Raw genomic sequence first — 18586 nt, 5'->3', positions numbered from 1 at the left:
ACCAAGCTTGACTTCTCTCTCTCCCCGGTGCCGGTTTAAGCTGTACTATATTCAGCAAATCTACTTTCAACTTATTCTGCTGCTTCCTTCAAATGCCACTATCATGGGGCAAAGGATTAGCGCTTGACAGGCTCTTCAAATTAAACACGGGGTCTTCATGGCTGGGATCCACACTCCACAGCCTATAATTCGGGTTTCCCAATTTATTGACACGGCTTTGGCAGAGAGTCGCTGATAAATACCTTTCTACAACCTGCCTTCGGCCAGAAAGGCTTTCCAGAAGGTGCAGACATCCACATAAAGGAAGGCTTTTCAAAATAAGGTTTACAAAGTGGACCTTTTATAGCACAGACGGCAAACGGAGCGTCTGAAACCAGTATTTATCTGACTTCCTGCCACTTTCCTCTCCAAAACCCACAAATGAACAACAGCGCAAATGAAAGCACATCCCGACTTGGGAATCCGTGGCACAGGACCAATGCTGTTCACCTGGAACCCTCATACAATTAACACAATGTCATCAAAAGAGCCAAATGAATGAGGAGTGCCCTTTGATGCTGAGAAGATTCACGGCGTAATACTGATCTTGGGCAAAGGGTGGAGCGGTTATTGGAAGGTGCATTCATAGGAACAGTACAGGTGTTGCTGTCCACATCTAACGCGCCGTGTTGTTGCATTTCATTCAGCCAGAGACACATTCGCAGCAGCACAAGAACGACGGTGGGAGACGACTTCTCCTCCGCTTCTGGTAACTTGTGAAAATGCAGTAGCTAATCTTACTGTTGATCTTTTAAACAAAGGATGAATATAATGTGCAGATGGAGGATTGTTGCTGAGTGAATCTGGAGGCGAATGTTAGATTTGTGAGGGCGTGAGCAAACGCCATTATGATATAACGACTTATGATATAAAATCAGTCCTGACCAGCCAAAATCTAGTTGCCAAGTCCTATTCATCCTCTTACTGAGAGTACAGCCTATGTATCGCTAATGCAACTGTAGCCTCTGCATTAGCTGCCCTGTGTTGTGTATGAGGCATGTACAGTATCTATGAAGTCAGGTAGCAGTCATTTAAGCATTAAATAATAGCATTGTTTTTTTCGGTTCAGTTTTGAGAAGCTTAGTATTAAGTGGACACGTTGCCTAGTTTTGAAGTGTCCCCATGGATTAGCTCCTCAAATGCCGATTACAGGCACTATTTGATCTCCAAAAAGAAAATACTGACTCCACACTCTTTATATTTATATATATATTTTGAAAAGGTGAGCAGTGTCCGGCGCTTGATGATTCCGCTCTCACCCCAGGAAAGATCAAAGTGGCTGAGAGCCGTGCTGTGTGGGCTGTTATGCACAGCAATTCTGCGAACCATGTGCTAGTGCTGCACAGCTAAGCAAGGAAAACAAAGAGCGGGGAAGCGACTCCGCGATTGAGGCCGACTTTAAAGGTTCCTCAGAAGCTTCCATGTTTTAGTCATCAGAAGATGTCGGTCTTGGCAAAAAAAGGGGCCAAACAGTTACATTCACTCGTGGGGACGATTAAAAATGCTTACATTTATATGGAAGTTGTCGCTGCTAAAGGCTTATCTGACTCTTTGAACTCAGCATCGTCTTCACGTTAGACCCAGTAAGACCCAAAACTATTATCTCCGCAGCTAATCAGATACCGCACCTAATTATTGCCTTCTGCACCGTATCTCTGTCCCACTTCTTGTGCCATCATCATCATCATCATCATCACACTGTGATCACTTATGCGAAGTAGGTCTTAATTAGAACTTCTCGGGAGTTTGCAGAAGTGACGCCTCAGCAGATGGGCTTCCCACCTGAGGGAGGTGAAAAAGGCACGGCTCCTTCCGTCCTCGCGCCCCGTGTCCCCAGGCTGCCATCGGGAGAGGTTTTTATCAGCGTGGCCTCAACAGCCGCCACTGAGTACACATAATTTCCCAGCAAACACAGCCAGTGAAAGGTGGTGAAGGTGACTCCACCGCTGCTGAAAGGCCGGCGGCGGCGGCGGCGGCTGCTGTCTGACTGGCAGGATTTGGGCCGAATCAGTAGTTTGCCTATTTTTAACCTCTCCGTGGGGTGTTTTTTTTTTGTTTTTTTTCGCTGCCCCGGGATGAGGCGCTGCTCTGCACCCGCGAGTTAACAATTTCAGAGTAGGAAGAATGGATGGAGCCCTTACACGCTGAACTGTGGAATCCACGTGTCTCCCACGCACGTCTAAAAACAGCATGCGGAGGGGAAAAAAAAGAGATCCACTGGGGAAAAAGGTTCGCAGCCACAGTTCACGGAGCTGCAGTGGGCGGCGTTTCCCTGGTGGACCCACACAGACACAGCAAGAGGTTAAGATGAGACTCTGAGCACAGAGGACGACTGCATCTCACCAGACTTGGATTATTCTTTCTAGCGTTGTATTTGTTTATTAAAGATAAGATGGAGTTCTGCATAAACATTATTATTCAGATTCACGACAACACAAACATGGTGCATTTAATGTTAATGCACCGAAATTGCTAAACAGCAATGAGAGAGAAAACAGGAGAATGTTCACATCCATCTCCAGAGTTGTTATGCAGTATTTTCTTGCAGCCGTCAGTCCAGATGCACGTTCACAAAAACCAGCACACACGTCGCTAAGCCGCCAGTGGCCGCGTTCAAGAAACCGTTCAAGAACAAACTATAAAAGGGGTCCGATGCTCAGCTTTGTGTGCAGCAGCTGCATCACAGCCACTTCCTGATACGGAGGCCTCCAGGCTCAACCACACGCTTATATCGAGCAAAGCGGAGCCCTCTGGTTGAGGATTACCGAGTCAGCATCTTGGGCGTGGAGACAATGGCTGCGTTTACACTGGTGGTGGTCTTCAAGGCCTTTTTTCAAATGGAGACGTGGGTTCGGGCTTCTGGAAATGAAACGCAGCAATTACATCAGGAGTGCAGCACTTGGTGAGCGGGGAGCATCCCCACAGTGCCTTCATCTTCCCTTTGACGTGAGCGGCGCAGTCAGATGTATGTACACTGGAAGCGTTTACTGTGGCGCCGGGTGCTCGCGTGGATCATTGTATTAGATGTTATTTATATCCAAGTTGCCTGTTAAACATGACACCGTCGCTACTTTCCTCAAAAGCCCTCAGAAGCCGCGTGGGCTGTTTACGTCTTCATTCAAAATCATACACCCTGTCAAGTTGCTCTGGTACTGTAGCTGCGTAAGAACTACTTTAAAGGATTATAGATGGTGAATGCATTAGCGCTGGCGCCGGGAGCTCATATTATGTGTCTCCATTCTTTCCACCTTCCCCGATTCCGCCAGCCCCGAGCACCGCCCGAATCACACCAGGGAGTAGACGCTTAAAATAGAGATGGGGTGGAGGGTGGAGGGGGGGTACGGAGTATGCGTCTGCAATACCCTAAGAGGGCGACGGAGACGGAGAAGGAGGGGAGAGAGCGGCCGAGGAGCTCCGCAGCCCTCTGGGGGGTGGAAGACTCTCGGATAACGTCCAGGCCATGGAGCAAGGACACTCCCGCTTTCAGACGAGCCACCGTGAGGGCAGCACGCGCAGGAGCGCAGATCGGAGCCCACCGGCAAAGCAAGCCGCCTTTGACTGCTTCATCAGAGCCCAACAATGGCCCCGAAGGGGGGAGGGAGGGGTGTGCGCCGTATGTATGCGTGCAGCGTGCAAACATGTCACACGTGTGGGCAGGTTAACGCATGCTTACGTCGTGCCAGCCAAATGGATGGCGGCACATGGAAAGAGTTAATAAATATCAGTCTGAAACACGCGTTTCATTTTAATTTGTCCCAATTCCCGTCTTTAATGTGACACATTATTAGTGAGCGCAGGAGATAATCTCAGGGAACGATCTCCTCCTGTCAACCTAAACACATCCATCTTCTGCTCGTCCGGCTCAGACTAATAAATATACAGCCTTTAAATGACATCACACGCTGTGATAACGGACCTGAGCTTGTGATAATGGAGGAGGAGCCATTCCGCATTAGAATAAAGTCAAATTGACAAGCTTATGAAGCCTCCGGGAGCCGACTACGACTGACCTCGCTCTTATTACTGAGGACAAAGAGCTTTTTCTCTTGCTTCACCTGCAGCACATTGAGGACATAAAGGCGCCATAACACTTCTTCTGTGACCTTCCCAGGTCCAATGGTCTGACCCGGAATAATCGCCGGCCATATTTTAGTTTACAGAAGAACAGTAACACCGTCTTCTGCTCAGAAGAGTGTTTCCCACAGATTCATTGGAGGAATTTCACTTAGGCTTGTTCCAAGAGTCTCCAGGGAACAAGGGTTGGTTCGAGGTGCAGTTCGGAGGCTGGGAGTGAAGTCAGACTGAGAACACTCCCCTCAAACCGCAGCCACAACCCAAACACTGTGAACCCTGCATCCAGAGAAAAGTCTACAGACACGGCTCATAATGTAAAATACCTTGTAATGCGCAGCACGTATTAATTAATATCTCGTCCTGTGAACCCGTGAACCTGTCATCAGTAAGTGTGGGTGTTTTGAGCTGTTGGGGAGTAACTGGAACGTACACAGTGAGCCACTCAGTGACTGAGATTAATAAGACTTTTATGACTGTGTCCTAATTTCACCTTGTTTCCCCTCAGCACCGCAGTGTAACACGCCGATCGCTAAAGCCTTATACGAAGACCATAACCACAGTCTAGTGTCATCTGGAGAGAGACGTAATGACTAAATTGACCGGAATCATCTCCAGTTGCGCGAGGAAATAAAAGCCACACAAGGGAGAGCAATGGAGCACAGTCTGACAGAAACACCAAGTGTCATTTAGGAGAATATGCCGCTATTACAAAGGCTGGATTTCTCCCCCAAAATATGTTATTCATATGAAAAATACAGCAGAGCCGCCTTTCCAGACCAATAAACTCAATAAGGCATTAATGATAAAGCAAATTGAAAATGTCAGAAGGTATAGGAACTAGTGAAGGGAGTTCTCTGCAGCCTTGATGAATGGGGATGCGTATTGGATATTTATGAATTATGAGGCTACACGGCGCGTTCCATTATTCCATTTAAAACTCATTTCAGCTGGCACCGGGCCCACAGTCACGGGCACAATAGGACGCGGTGCAGCACTGCAGGCAGGCGTCAGCGGCGCCGCTCACGTAGTGCTTCACATTTTGTCGGACCGTAACGTAAACTCGTCTGAAAGGAAAGCTTAATTCATCCCGACGGTGCACGGGCTGTGACGCGTGTTAATGAGGCGCAGTGAGCCAGCGACAGGCGGCTCACCAGCATTAGGACGTCCGTCCCCGAGGACGGCGGCGTGCGTCTTAGTCATAACCGGCATCACGTCGTGGCAGCGGCTCAATATGGACCATTAACAAAAACCTCCTATTTTTATTCTAATCCAGTTGGGCTTATTTATCCGTCGCTCGGCACTTTATTTCACTGGCTGGTTCACTTTTCAGGGATGAGACGGCGACGGCCTTTTTTTCCTTGTGACAGGAGATCAGATCTGAGGGACGATGGCAGATTATGGGGGGGGGGTCCGGACGCCTCAGAACTAGAACAGATCTGTGATCCTCGCTCTGTGTGTCGTTGTTGGGAACCAGGTGTTACTTCTTGGCAGTATTTTTGCAAAACACATTATATGTTTATCCTAATGAACAGTTGTCAGCAGCGACAGGGAACTTTCACTGATAATTAATTACAAAGGTTACATCATCATGTTTAATGACATCATCATGGATCATCAGGATGCATTCTGAGTTTAGTTTTTGGTTCTTTTCCATGTATTTACAGTACCTTTAACTACTTGCACTATAACTTGTTACCGCTTGTTACACTTCTGTTTCTTTCACCTCAAAGGGCTTTAATGAGGAGTTGCGCACACAATGGCTGCTTTTGCTTCATTCTCTGCTCCAGCTTGTGCCAAACCATCTGGACTGGATTCAAGAGACAAGACAAAAAGCCTCTAACGTAACCTCCACATCTTTGGGGTCACTGGACCAAAGCAAAGTTTTTCACTGACCCACTGCCCTTTCGCTGCTGTTTCTTGTCCAAGCATTCATTTTTTCCTGCTTGTTTCTCGTCCAGAGTAATGATTTCTTTGCGCGGCCACTTCGGCGTTGGAATATGTGTGAGCGTGAACGTATCCGAGGTGCTGCACGTCAGCAGGTAGCGCTCTGGTGGTCCTTTCCTGAGTGGGTCCCGACCAAAGGCAGGTTCATCACAGCCGTTGATTGACTGCACTTGGTGATGCGTTTAAAGTTCCGGGGACTTTTCAGATTGACTGACCTTCATTTGCTAAAGTCATGATGGACTGTCCTTCCTCTCAACTTACTTAACTGAGTGTTTCTTGCCGTATTATGGATTTTTACAGTAGTTGTAGTGGCACTAATGGGGCTATCGACTCTGAGATAACTGATGGTCTGAAGCCCATTAGCAGGTAGGGAATGGCACAAATTCACTCGTAGAAAAACCTGAGAAATAAAAACTATTCTGTTAATCTGGCGCCAGGCTGTCATCAAAACCAAACGGACAATGCATATATTTTCTTTAATAGCTACAAACACATGAGATGTATCTTTGCAATTAGGCGTCCGCATGTCGTGCACACCCGTAGAGCTGAGGTTTCCTCCTCCACCCACTAAAAGGAGCCGCTGATAGTGTCTATTTGCAGCCTGTTGAATATGCAATCGTGCTTTTGTTGAATCTGAAGAGTGCTGTGTGCTCTAGCTCTCAGACAAAGCGACAGGGCAAACAGAACCCAGCATGTCCACGCACACACATGCAAATGGCGGCGGCGGCGGCGTCTCGCTCCCTTGCCAAGATCCACAAGGAGCAAAATGTTTATTCCCACCATGTTGTGCCTCTAATTAGTTGATTGTGATGGTTAAATCCTCTCAGATCCCGCTCCAATCAAGAGACACGCCACTGACATTGACGGAGTGCGACAGGCGTCGAGATCGGCCAGGTGTTCAAAATCCCTGCCTTCGCTTCTCACCGGGGACTGAGCAGTACAGACGCTGACATATCATTCCCGTATTATAAGTCTTTCAACAATATTCCTTTTGTAATTACACTTTCTAACTCCGATAAATCCAAATTCAACACTTCGGATTTACTCCCGTGCCCAGAGCAGAGGCAGAATGAAGTGTCTTGGTTCTGAGTAGCTATTTAAACCACACAGTACATATGAACCCAACTGAAAGTCTGAACATAAACTAAATGAGTCTCCACAAGTCAGAACCCGAAGGTGGAAGTCATTTTTGCAGGTGAACAATCTTTTGTTTTGACCTTTTACTGTGTTAAATATATACAGAGGCGCCTTTTTCATGAGAAATCAAACTGCAGCATTAGGAATTACATAAACACGGGGTGTATGTGTGTGTGCGTGTGTGTTTTATTTGGGATATCAGCTGCATGTGGTTGTGTTGCTTTGAAAAATACAGGCTCTGAGGTGTAGGAGTTAAGCTCTGCTCAGTAGATATCCAGTATTAGGGAGATAAATACCACAGTTGGCTCTGCGACGACGTCCAGAGATTTATGGATTGCTTCTGTGGGGCCGGTCTCTCCCAGGCAAATATTCCAGCATGTTTTCTAAATGTCTTGGTGTGTGCAACACACACGTACAGGCGCAGACAGACCTTGTGTCTGACAGGCTGGGAGGAGCTTCACAGGCGCATTGCTGAGGTCGGACTAAAGCGCAGATTGCATATATCTGCAATTTAAAATAAAGCATCCCCATAAAACCTCCCACTTTGTCCTCCTCTACACTGTGCATGGCCCGCAGATACTGTAAACAGGGCTATGAAGAGCGTGGAAATGCTGAGGAAAAGGGGGAAAAGGCATCAAACAAACACAACAGAGCTCCAACCAACTCAGCCCCTCACTGTCAAAGTTTGTGTTTGGCCAATTACCACCGAGCACGGGGAATTAATGAAAGGGGCAGGGTTTTCTTTTGTTCGCTTATGAAGGGTTATAGTGGAAAAGGGGCCTCACACACACACACACACACACGCGCACACACACACACACACGCCTGGAGAGGCCAGTTAGTGGGAAGGGCCGTGACGGATAAATCTGATCCTTTGTAGAGGCAGTATTGATCCAGCAAAAGCACACTACATGAATCAAGTATGGGCTCTGTGCCGCTACTTCCTCCACCCTGCGGGGTGGACGTGGCTCCGTGCGGCTCCAGCGCCGTCCGATGTGGCCCATCCTGCACAGGCCGGTCATTAAAGGCAATCAGGCCGAGGGATGCTGCGCTTAAAATAGACAGGAGGCCAAAGCGTCGACTCGAGCCGAGGGACGGCGGCGGCGGCGGCAACAACCAACGAACAGCTGATTCACAAATTAAAATGAAGCCACCGAGTCATGGCTTCCACTGCATGTCCAGTTCTCACTGTGGTCATTAGGGTCGAGATGAGTCTCTGGGCTCCAAGGAGAAAACAGCCCTTGTTAGTTTTCCAGAGGCTGCATGGAAATCTACAGTCCTCTCATTGACACTTATGTGTACAGTGATCTTCTCCACTAATTCATACGCCAGTCAACGGTGACTCATTCCTGCTTCACCCCTGTCCTTAGCAACAGCCAGTTCCTCCTCTTCCTCCCTGCTCTGGTGGTGGAATCTCCACCACGGTCAGACGAGGCAGCGTCTCTGCCTGGTTTGTCTCTTATGTTATTTCACAGGGACAACCTGTTTCAGTCCTTCTGGATTTAACAGACTGCTGAGCACAGAGTGTTTACAACACGCAGGCACACACACACACACACACACACACACACACACACACACATCTCCAGAGGATAAGATCTCAGAGAGGCAACACAGCCTATTTCACTGCAAATTAGGTTAATCACGCCACAGAGAGGCCTAGTTATTAACCCTCATCCAGGCTATTAAGATGGCACCTAAATCACAGCCATATCTGAGTATCTGATGGCCCCGTCCACGGTGGCGCTACGTCTCACCCCGCAGTCCGTGGCACAGCTCGCTGTGAGGATGGCGCCTGGTCACAGGCACCCTGAGCAGCTTTGGGCTGATGATATCACGCAGGAGCGAACGCTTCTCGCTGGAGAAAAACACCTCGCTGCGCCGCATAATACGCAGCAACGCTGGCGATATTAATCAGAATTTGTCAGATATAAAATTGTTCTCCGCTTTCCAGGGGGATAATACACAAATTACAAAGCATGTGATAACCAGCATATCGACGGGAGGGCCTAATTCCAGCGCTCGCGTGGTTTGTGGTTTATCTCTTTGTTACTCGTCCTACGTTCTGCGAGGGATTCGTGCAGCGGCCGTCTCCTCTCCCCGACCGTCCTGTAAGTGGACACAGACGGATGAAGACCTCCTGACGGCTGACCGGTGTCTCCGCCGCGGGGCGCCGAGGCTCGATAGCATCTCCAGTGCCTCGGCGAGACGAGAGCTCACCGCGGGGAAGCTCCGACCGCGTGGCGGCCGCGAAAGATTGAGCCCGGAGGTGCCGAGTCGGCGAGAAACGAGTCCCCGCCGGCCGGTCCTCAGTGCTTCACACTCACCACACTTACAGTAGCCATCAGGCGCTCTTCTTCCATCACGCCTCAGATTCAAATTCATTGTTATCATTATTTGGACTGCCTCAGAACCACATTCATTCGTGTGTCTTGCCCAGAATTCATGAAGAGCAGCTACATGTACTGTACAGTGGTCATCATCACAATCCTGGGATTTTATTTCTCTATCTCTGCATCTACCTTCACTGCTGTTGCTGTCACTCAGGCCCTGCTGTTGCTGTTTCCACCCACATATGTAGTTTCTGTAGGTGGTCTGTTCTTTGTTCCAGAAGGTGCATTAGTGCGCTCTCTCTCTCTCTCTCTCTCTCTCTCTCTCTCTCTCCACACTCTCACTGACGATTTCTGCTTCTTGTTACTTAAAAAAAGAACAAGTCCAACTCAACCCAAACTGGAGAGCGAGGCTAAATCCCAGCGCAGCGCGATCACCAACAGTGTCGCCGTCACTGTTTTGTATTCATCTCAGTCGAGCTCTTAGCGCGCCTGGCAAAAACACCCAGAAACGCAGCGAGTTATTAAAAATTAGAAGTGGCTCATTACCATTTAGCCCACGCTCTCTGTGCCTCCGCAGGTCCAGGATTTCTGTTTAGAGAAGCTGGACCTAAATTAAATCCCGCCTCATCGTCCTTTCTGGCGTTGTCTGCGCGTTGCTGCGAGGTTTTTGACCTCAGACGTGCATGTGTGTCACGCGTGGCAGCAACAGGCGCAAACAGGCAGGTTATGAGCTCCAGCAGGTGGCAAGAGGATCTCCTGGTCTGGGTCCACAGCGCCGTTACCTCGTTACCTCAAAACCCAGTTTACACAAACGACCGAGCGCAGTTTCTGCTTTGCTTTGGACACTTCCTAAAAGAGACGGAGTTGGAGGACGTGATGGTTTCATTTCCATCGACGCCGCCTCCATCTCACGCTCTCCTCAAACTCGGATGTTTCCCATCAACAGTCACCGACTAATCACCCTTTTCACCGAACGTCTCTATAAAGAGCAGGGAAGCGCGTTCAGACCCAGCCATGAGTATGGTATGGTGGCGTGTGTGCGTGCGTGCGTGCGCGCGCGCGCGCGCCCGGGCGCGTGCGTGCGTGGGCCCGCGCGTCGTCGTGGAGCGTGTGCGCGGCTTGCGCTGTTCTGCTGGCGACCCCCAGCGTACAGGATGCGAACTTTCAGATGCTTCTCCCCCTTCAAACATCGTAAAACACACAGGAAGCCTCCGCCTTAGTGTCCGTCAACGTCAGCTTCACGGCAATAAACAGGACGCGTCTGGAGAACTTGCGCAGTATTCTCTGATTTCTTCCTTTGTTGCGGGCAAACACGCATGTTGTAATCCGACCGTCAATTCCAGCAGAGTCTCATAACTTGCCGTGGCGCAGGTTAAAAAAAAAAAACCTGGACACGCGTTGTCGAACGGCAACGTTGACGGTGAAACAACACGAAACAACGACAACAATTCTCATTTTATCAGAACCGTCTAATTACGCGCAACGTCTCCAAATGCTTCGCGTCTTACCTGCGCGCAACGCTCCGTTTTATCCACATTTTTCTCGACTGCCGAATCCGACTCAGTCCTCCAGGTATCCTCCCATTTAGATGGGTTCTCCGCCAAAGTCGACAATAGCTGATCAAAACACTCAAGTGACGGACCTTCCTCCAGCTGTCATTAACGCGAACATCGTTTAAGCCATATCCGTCAACGTTGCGCACATCGAATTCCTCCAATGCCGGTGCCAAATCCTACTCAAAATATACCAACGCAATAGTCAGGGGTTCTTTGAAGTTGCTCGCCAGTTGCTCTGTCGGCGATGCTCTTCCTCCTGATCAGCTCGATGGGAGCGGGGCGCGCGCCTGCAGGCGGCCAGGTGAGCGGGGGACCGAGAGAGCCGCCCTCAAACTTTGCCTCGACGCAAATCTCTCGTTTCGCCCCGGCTGGAACGACGGGGCTGCGGCGCACGGACGGAAAAGACGCGGCACGCAGTTTGCATCGTCGCGCCTGGAATGACAGCGCGCCTTCTCCTACATTGTTGGAAAAAAGAAAGAGTCGGCGTGGAGGATGCTCGGCTCTCTGGAGCACGGAGGAGACAAGGAGACAGGTCACCGCTGGCGGGGGGTCCTCATCGTCGCGTCTCGGGAGGCGCGGAGGGGTGAGAGAGAGAGAGCGTAAAGTTTAAAACAAAAAAACAGGCGCAACTGAAAAAAGGGGGAAGCGGGGGAGCGACGGGGGCGAGGACGCGCGGGGCTCCGAGTTGTTTGAGAGCTGCTGGACAGAGCAGCGACGGGAGCTTGCCATCACAGAGGAGATGAGGCTGCTCCGTCTCCTCCTGATGCTCCTCTCCTCTCAGACTGACGAACGACCTGCCTGCCGAGCCCCACGCTGCCGTGACGTCATTTTAAAGCCAAAAATGCCATGTGCCGGAGTGCCTCGCGTCATACGGGCGCACACGCGCGCGTGTCAGTGGGGGGGGGCAGCGCTGTCCGGTGGCCGTGGGGCGACGTAGGAGCGAGGCGCGAGTGGCCCCAGTCCACACAAATGTGTAGAAGGTGCCTGAAGCATATACTGAATAGGTAGGGGGGGGTTTGCGTCCGTCATCCGCATTTGAAGCAGCTTAATTAGTGCCCATTTATCGCCCATTAAAGCTAGATAATACCAGTAACCAGTAACAGCTGCTACAACAGACCACCAGTACTGTACTGGGGCATTTCCAATCTGCTGCCAGAAAAAAAAAAACTGGGATCAGACATTACAAACTAAATTAAAGCCACAGCGAGTAAAGTGCTTAATGACGTTGTAAATGATTATGTTTTGGTTTCCGGGTCATTTTGAAGGAGGCCACGTGCGCTGCGGTGGACGCGGTGTTCAGGATCTGCGCCGCGGCGCAAGCACCAGCGTGCGCAGGCAGCGGAGGTGGGCTGTTACCCTCTGGTGGCCAAGTGGCGGGTGCAGCTGTTTAGTGCTTAGCGCAAGCATGAGATGAGATGATAGTGTGTGTGGATCCTGCGTCCGCGGGTGCAGACGCCCCGTGCGGCGAGAACGTGGTCGCTCATTAGCTGCACACTAAACCCTGCCAGAGAGAAATGAATGAGATTTAAAGTGAAAGGAAATGTTGCTCTTGTTGTCAATCATCAGTTTTTCATCACTCAAACACATAATGTTGTTTTATCGATTTGATGCTTTGTGTTGTGTCCCTTTTTACTGTATATAAAATCAGATAAAGTTAAGTTAAAAAAATGTTTGCCAGGTTTGTGCTTTTTGGTCCAGAGCTAAAAGATAATGTCAGGTGTGTGTGTGTGTGTGTGTGCGCGTGTGCGTGTGTGTGTGTGTCCACAACCCCTAAGTGTCATGTTTTAAAAATGGCTGCATGAGGAAAAAAACAGCAAAGCTCTCTTCAAATGCCACCAAATCTATTTGTGTAACGTGCAGCGGGAAGAACAGAACATCTCAGCTCAGATGCCGTCATTAGTGCGACTTGGGGTCGTATCCGTGGTGAAGTAGGTCAGAGTCGGGTTAAGAGCAGAGACGGATCCGGACGGGAGGCGCCGGGAGAGCGGAGGACGCGTGGACCGGCCACACCTGCACGCTGCATGTCAGTCCAGCCACATCCGCATCTACACGGCTTTAATACAGTTTTTGGATGATTTGCAAGTGTTGCTGGAGATTTCATCTTCTCAGTTTATTTTCCCTCGTGCTTGCACCTCGATAGTAGGTGAAGATGTGCCAGGAATTTCTACTTTGCGCGTACAAGGTTAGAATTTCTCAGCCTTCACGCGGCTGGTGATTCTACAGCGCTGTACGTTCAGCTTTGAGGTCATCGCACTGTAGGTAAATGAGTCACATTTGAGTGCATTACTCTATGTTCTTATTATAATCCTCTCAATAGAATACACTCAAGTATTTCCATCCCTGCCAATATATATAGTTCTGTATAGAAATTTCAGGAAATATAATATAAAGAGTATATAGATTACATTCTAAGCATTTAAAGGCAGAATTTATGAGCTGCTGTGTTAGATAGTGCAGCTGTTCCAAATAAAGCGTCCAGTGAGTGTGGTACAGAATAAACAGATGTGAAGTGATCTCAGAATGTAGAAAAGTCTTGTCAGGATCCCTCACGTCAGCATGGTGAAAACTGCACAAGCGCTGGTTAATTCTGTTTTCTGGTTATATTCACCAGCTGGATGCAAACGTTATTGTGCTTTCTACCGTCGTTTCCTCATGACACGACATGAAAACGCTATTAAGCTGTCATCCTGCTTTTTGCTTTTTTTTTTTTTTTTTTTTACTTTTCTGCACACCTCCACCGTCAACAGAACGCATAATCCCATTATGTTGGAATGAATGTGCTGATGTGGCCACACAGTGAGATGTGAAAACATTAGGGATCACCCCTCCACACACACACACACGCGCGCGCGCGCGCACACCTCTGGGTCGAAGCGTCAAACCAATGAACGCGCCTGTTGCAGCCGAGTGCGGTGCAGAGGCTTCGCGTGAGCCCCACGTGGGCCCGACATGCGCTCACGCGCCCGCACGCTCACCTCCCCGCCGCCTCGGGCTTGATGTCGCCTCGTAGCTGTGGCGGGCTCGCGCTCGCGCTCTTCATGGGTCGCGTTGATGAGCGCGCCGTTGTGCTACGCAGACGCTCGTCTCGCAATCAGATGAATTGCAGCTGTTTTTGAAATTGACTGCTCCACACGTGATGAGGCAACTTTCCTCCTCCACTAATTGTTGCCTTGAAGGGCACTTGTGTCAAACACCGTGATTACTGCATTAGTGTGTATGCATACATCCTGATCCGAGTGGATACCTCTGTCTGAGGCCGCTCCCCGGCAGATGGAAGCTGTCATTGCTCTCTTTCTCTCTGTCACTTCCTCCATCTCTTCGCGTCCTCGTTCACACGTCCTCTCCCGCACATGTCTCCGCGTGGCATGTTTGCGTGCGTGCTCTCTCCCGCTCGCGCGTGCGGACCGCTTTGTGCTCCAGACACAGGTCGTCATGCGTGTCCAAAGCGGCGGGCGGCTCGAGCTCACGTGGACGTGGACGTGAACGCAGCATAGCAAACATCTGTTGTGTAAGCCATTAACACCCCGCCACGAGAGTGCGAATGGAAAGGAAGAGGGATTTGAGTGTCGCCGCGTATCTGCTAAGATGGCTGGAGACGCGCTGAACGGCGGCCGCGGGAACACTTCAAGTGTGCCGAGCTAACGAAGGTGCGTTCACGTGCGTTCACTGGCCGAGCGTGAGTTAGAAAAAAAATAAAAGTACAGGTTGCATGTTCCAGGTTTGGGTTGCATAAGAAACACAACGAAAACACTTTCAGCATCATTATTTAAGTCATATATTTTCTTGATAATTACTAAACGAATAGTAAGCAACAACAAAAAGCTGGGACTTCTCTAGTTTTCTGTAAGTTCTTAAACTTTGAGATGACTATTGTTGTGAATTGTGAACAAAGTGAACTAAACGGCATTTATTACATGTGTTCACACAAACGGCAACTGTTGGTAGAATTATACAGTGTGATGATCTTGCAGCATAAGTGGTTTTGGGTAATTCACAGCTCTTGTACAGCAGAATGATGATACCGGCCGGGTTGTTATAAAACTTAATGTACTTGAGTTAATTCTCCGTCTGTATGGACTCGTTTTAAAAAGTCTACCAGCTTTTCCATTTACTTTTAGTTCATCTCAGAGGAGCTACTGTGTGTACACTGTGATCATACACTAGTAATCTAAGGCTGAGTTAAACACGGAGTTCCATGTATTTCTATGGACAGACAGTTAGGTTTGTATTCATGTAACAGTATTACGAGCTGCCCCATGTTCTGAGCAGTATAAAGTAGAGCCAAGGACCTTTTGAGGCCTCAATGCTGATACTGGAAGCTTACACCATGGTGTAATGTTGGTCCTTACTATCATTTTATTTAGCTAAACGTGTCTGCTGGTGTTTGATATCTAGTTCAAAAACGTCAGCCAATCCTAAACGGTCTGCGGCCGCTCACACGCTTCACGGACCTGAGTTTATTGAAGTGGAGAAGCCTTTTCTGTCGATCCAACTTTTCTGTGTCCAACCTTTCATTGGAAGATGATGAATAATGAATGAATGGCTCATTCGTTAAAGCATAATTGCTGATGTCAGCACAGATTCGGAGTTATTCCGCGCCGCGCGCCACCTGCAGAGACGTGCGTCGCGTGACCGCGGCGTGTTGTCGCGCTTCTTGCGGTCGCAGACCTTTCTGATTCCTCAGCTCGTGCTCACGGCTGGATGGTTCTGAACACAAGCGTCAGGAGCAAACGCCGTGGCGTGTGTAACAGATGACCTTTCCGGGCTTTCATTTAATTTGATTTACTGTATTATTTCGTCGGAAATGTCACACGGAATAACGGCCGCTTGTGCGCCGCTTCGTACTGCGTGGCGCGTGCTCTGTGTAAGCAGTCAGGCGAGATGAAAGAGTCCTTAGTTTAAGCTGATCCACCCGTCACATGTGCCCACGTCTGCACCTCTGATGTCGTCATTTGCCATGGTAACCAAACAGCATGTCATAGAAATCTGACATATTCACTACATCTCATCCGCCGAAAATCTAGAGCATGAGACTGAAAAAGCTGATGTGTTACTATGGCAACGTCATTTGGATGAACATTTCAGTGGCAGCTGAGCAACTTCATAGGGATAAGGTCTTTATTTTTTCATCGCATGACGTTTATGGAGAACAGCGATGTAAACAGGTCAGAGGACATTGAATGGCCTTTCTGTCCATTTCCTGGTCTTAACACCGAATAAAGTTATTATTCAGAACGTTAGTATCTGCTTTAAAAGCTGCTTTAAATCTGCTGAAGTGTGGAAGGGTGATTGGGTGAAGTATAGTCTTTAAGCTTTTATCTACTGGTGCTGGGGGTTTAGTCCTAAAAAGTGAGCTTGGGCGCTTATTTGCGAATCAGGGTTTGCTCATCACTAACGACTGAGGAAATTCAACTCAGCGGAGTGGACTTGATGGATGTGCCTCCCACCGTTTCACCCAAAGAGTCGTCCTGTCTGAAGGCAAGACTCCTACGACTGCTTCACATAACAAGAGGCATTACCTGCATCGTCTGGTGCCCACTCAGTGGTCTGTACGACTAAATGGAGCTCTCTGACAGTCCAGCGAGGGGGAAATACTTCACCTTAAATATTTTCTTGGTAATACTCCCTCGAAGCTTCGCCTCGTGGCTCCTATTCATTTTCATTTACCTCTGCTCTCTTGTCAGAGTACAGTTCAGGAGGCAGCTCCCTCCTGGATAACGGCATCACATCAAATACACTTAAAACTACAACCGCTCCAGTCACAAGCACAGGTACGTACTTATCAGTGTAGTATTTGTATATGGAAGAAGTAAAATGGCCACGCTAGAGCAAGTATTTGGACACGAGTACACTGACAGAATACAGTATACAGTATACAACAGTAGAGTCAGTGTTTGTACCTGTAGGGACATTAATGGAAACAGTCGAAACATTAAACAAGCAAAACTAGCAAATTATAGTTGAACTACCTATAATGCTGCATCTGGATATGAGTAAACAACAACTACAGCAAGTCAGCCTCGTATTTCACGGTTTGCATTAATTTCTGACACATAATAATTTTAATGGTTGTAAACCATAAAAATCTCTGTACAGTATGTGAGCAGCTGATTAATATGATAAATGTGAGTTGAGATGCTGACAAGCTCACTTTCTTTACCTTTCAGGGCCTTAGAAATCGAGGCGACAGGAAGTCTGTGGTGACGGTTCAGCACTATTTCAGTCCCTCGCTCCGTTCGTTACACAACGTATACAATCAGGCAGAGACACATGGGACGCTGTCACCGCCGTCACCGGCTCGGCTGAGGAGCAAACGAGGAACAGCTGCGCCGCGAGTCGGCCGACGACGGGCGCAGTCGGGTGGATCTGCCGCGGACAGGTGTGGAGCGACGCGACGGGCCCCAGATGCAGCGAGAAAAAGAGGGGCCGACGGAGGACTGACACTCGTCTATGTAACACAGCGGCACTTGAAAATGATACAGTAGAGGAGGCCCACCCGCTTGTTATCAGCCATAACGAATGGGCTGATCAGAACTTATCAGCCCATTCGTACGGGCCAGTAGGTGCCTGCTCTGCCTACTCGCTAACAGCTAGCAGCTAGCTAAGTTGCTACGTTCAGCAGCTTTAGAGGTTATTGTGGTTAGGGTTAGGGCTGGATAACGAGTGGGGGGTTCAGGTTACGGTTAGCTAACACAATACCGCTAGCTATTTGCAAAGTTATGCTCGCTAATAAATCAAAATCACAAACTTCGATCCTCCCGTCTGAACAACAACCGCTCAACAGCGCCCCTACTGACTCTGCTGGTTAAATCATCCGAGCCGTGATCAATCTTATGGACGACGACCTACTGCACCTATTTACCGCTGCCAGTAGGTAGGTGGGACCTACCGGCCCATACGTACAGTATGGGCTGATAACCACTCATAATGACCATTGAATGGCGTGATAACTTCAAAAAGTGAGCTGTAATAAACTCTGGGAGCTGAGTAAAATAGTAACTCAAAGAGAATTGTATGAACTCATAATTTTCCAGCCATGTCAGACTCATTTGTAGGTTTATTTTTTTTTGACATTGCTTCCGTGACATTATTCGCCCGCGGGGTCTCGTGACCGTGTGCGCGGGGCAGCAGCTACGGTGCATCTGTGGATTATCCACCTCCATTGATCTTCCGCCATCCGAGGCTGCGCCGCTCCACGTGCGCTCAGCGCGACTCTGGCTCCGAGCTGCACGTCGGACACGCGCTCCCGTGTCCTACAGGCCCACGCGCGCACGGCGGGACCCACGGTGACCTGCCAGCGTCCAGACCCGCGGCCGAGGCCGGTGGGCTATTTATGGAGAACCGTCAAATCCACGCGTTTCACAGGAAAGCGACATTTCAACTCGCATTCAGCTCGGTTTACACGGCCTATTTGGTGTGCAAATGAGAACAAAATGTGTTTATATTGTTGCCGCAGACTCCGGGAGGACACGTGTGAGGGAGAAATGGCAGATTAAGCCTTGA

The 18586-nt window shown here is 49.1% G+C and overlaps 1 protein-coding gene and 1 long non-coding RNA gene across 2 annotated transcripts in view; one reads left to right on the top strand and one right to left on the bottom strand.

The window, feature by feature from the left end:
- The window catches only part of ajap1 (adherens junctions associated protein 1), a 29282-nt gene extending 17425 nt beyond the window's left edge, over positions 1-11857 (bottom strand). Inside the window, exon 1 of the mRNA XM_029155898.3 lies at positions 11036-11857. Coding sequence (XP_029011731.1) covers positions 11036-11064 — 29 coding nt within the window. The 5' untranslated portion in view covers positions 11065-11857. The remainder of the gene's footprint in view (positions 1-11035) is intronic.
- A 221-nt stretch (positions 11858-12078) lies between these two features.
- LOC129604336 (uncharacterized) lies at positions 12079-18093 on the top strand. The gene is made up of 2 exons (XR_008695130.1): positions 12079-16854; positions 17251-18093. It is a non-coding gene; the product is annotated as an uncharacterized LOC129604336 (long non-coding RNA).
- The last annotated feature ends 493 nt before the right edge of the window (positions 18094-18586 follow it).

This window comes from Betta splendens, chromosome 7, assembly GCF_900634795.4.
Source record: "Betta splendens chromosome 7, fBetSpl5.4, whole genome shotgun sequence".
NCBI lineage: Eukaryota > Metazoa > Chordata > Actinopteri > Anabantiformes > Osphronemidae > Betta > Betta splendens.
Note: the sequence above shows the minus strand (reverse complement) of the source record. Positions and strands in the feature narration are given on the sequence as shown.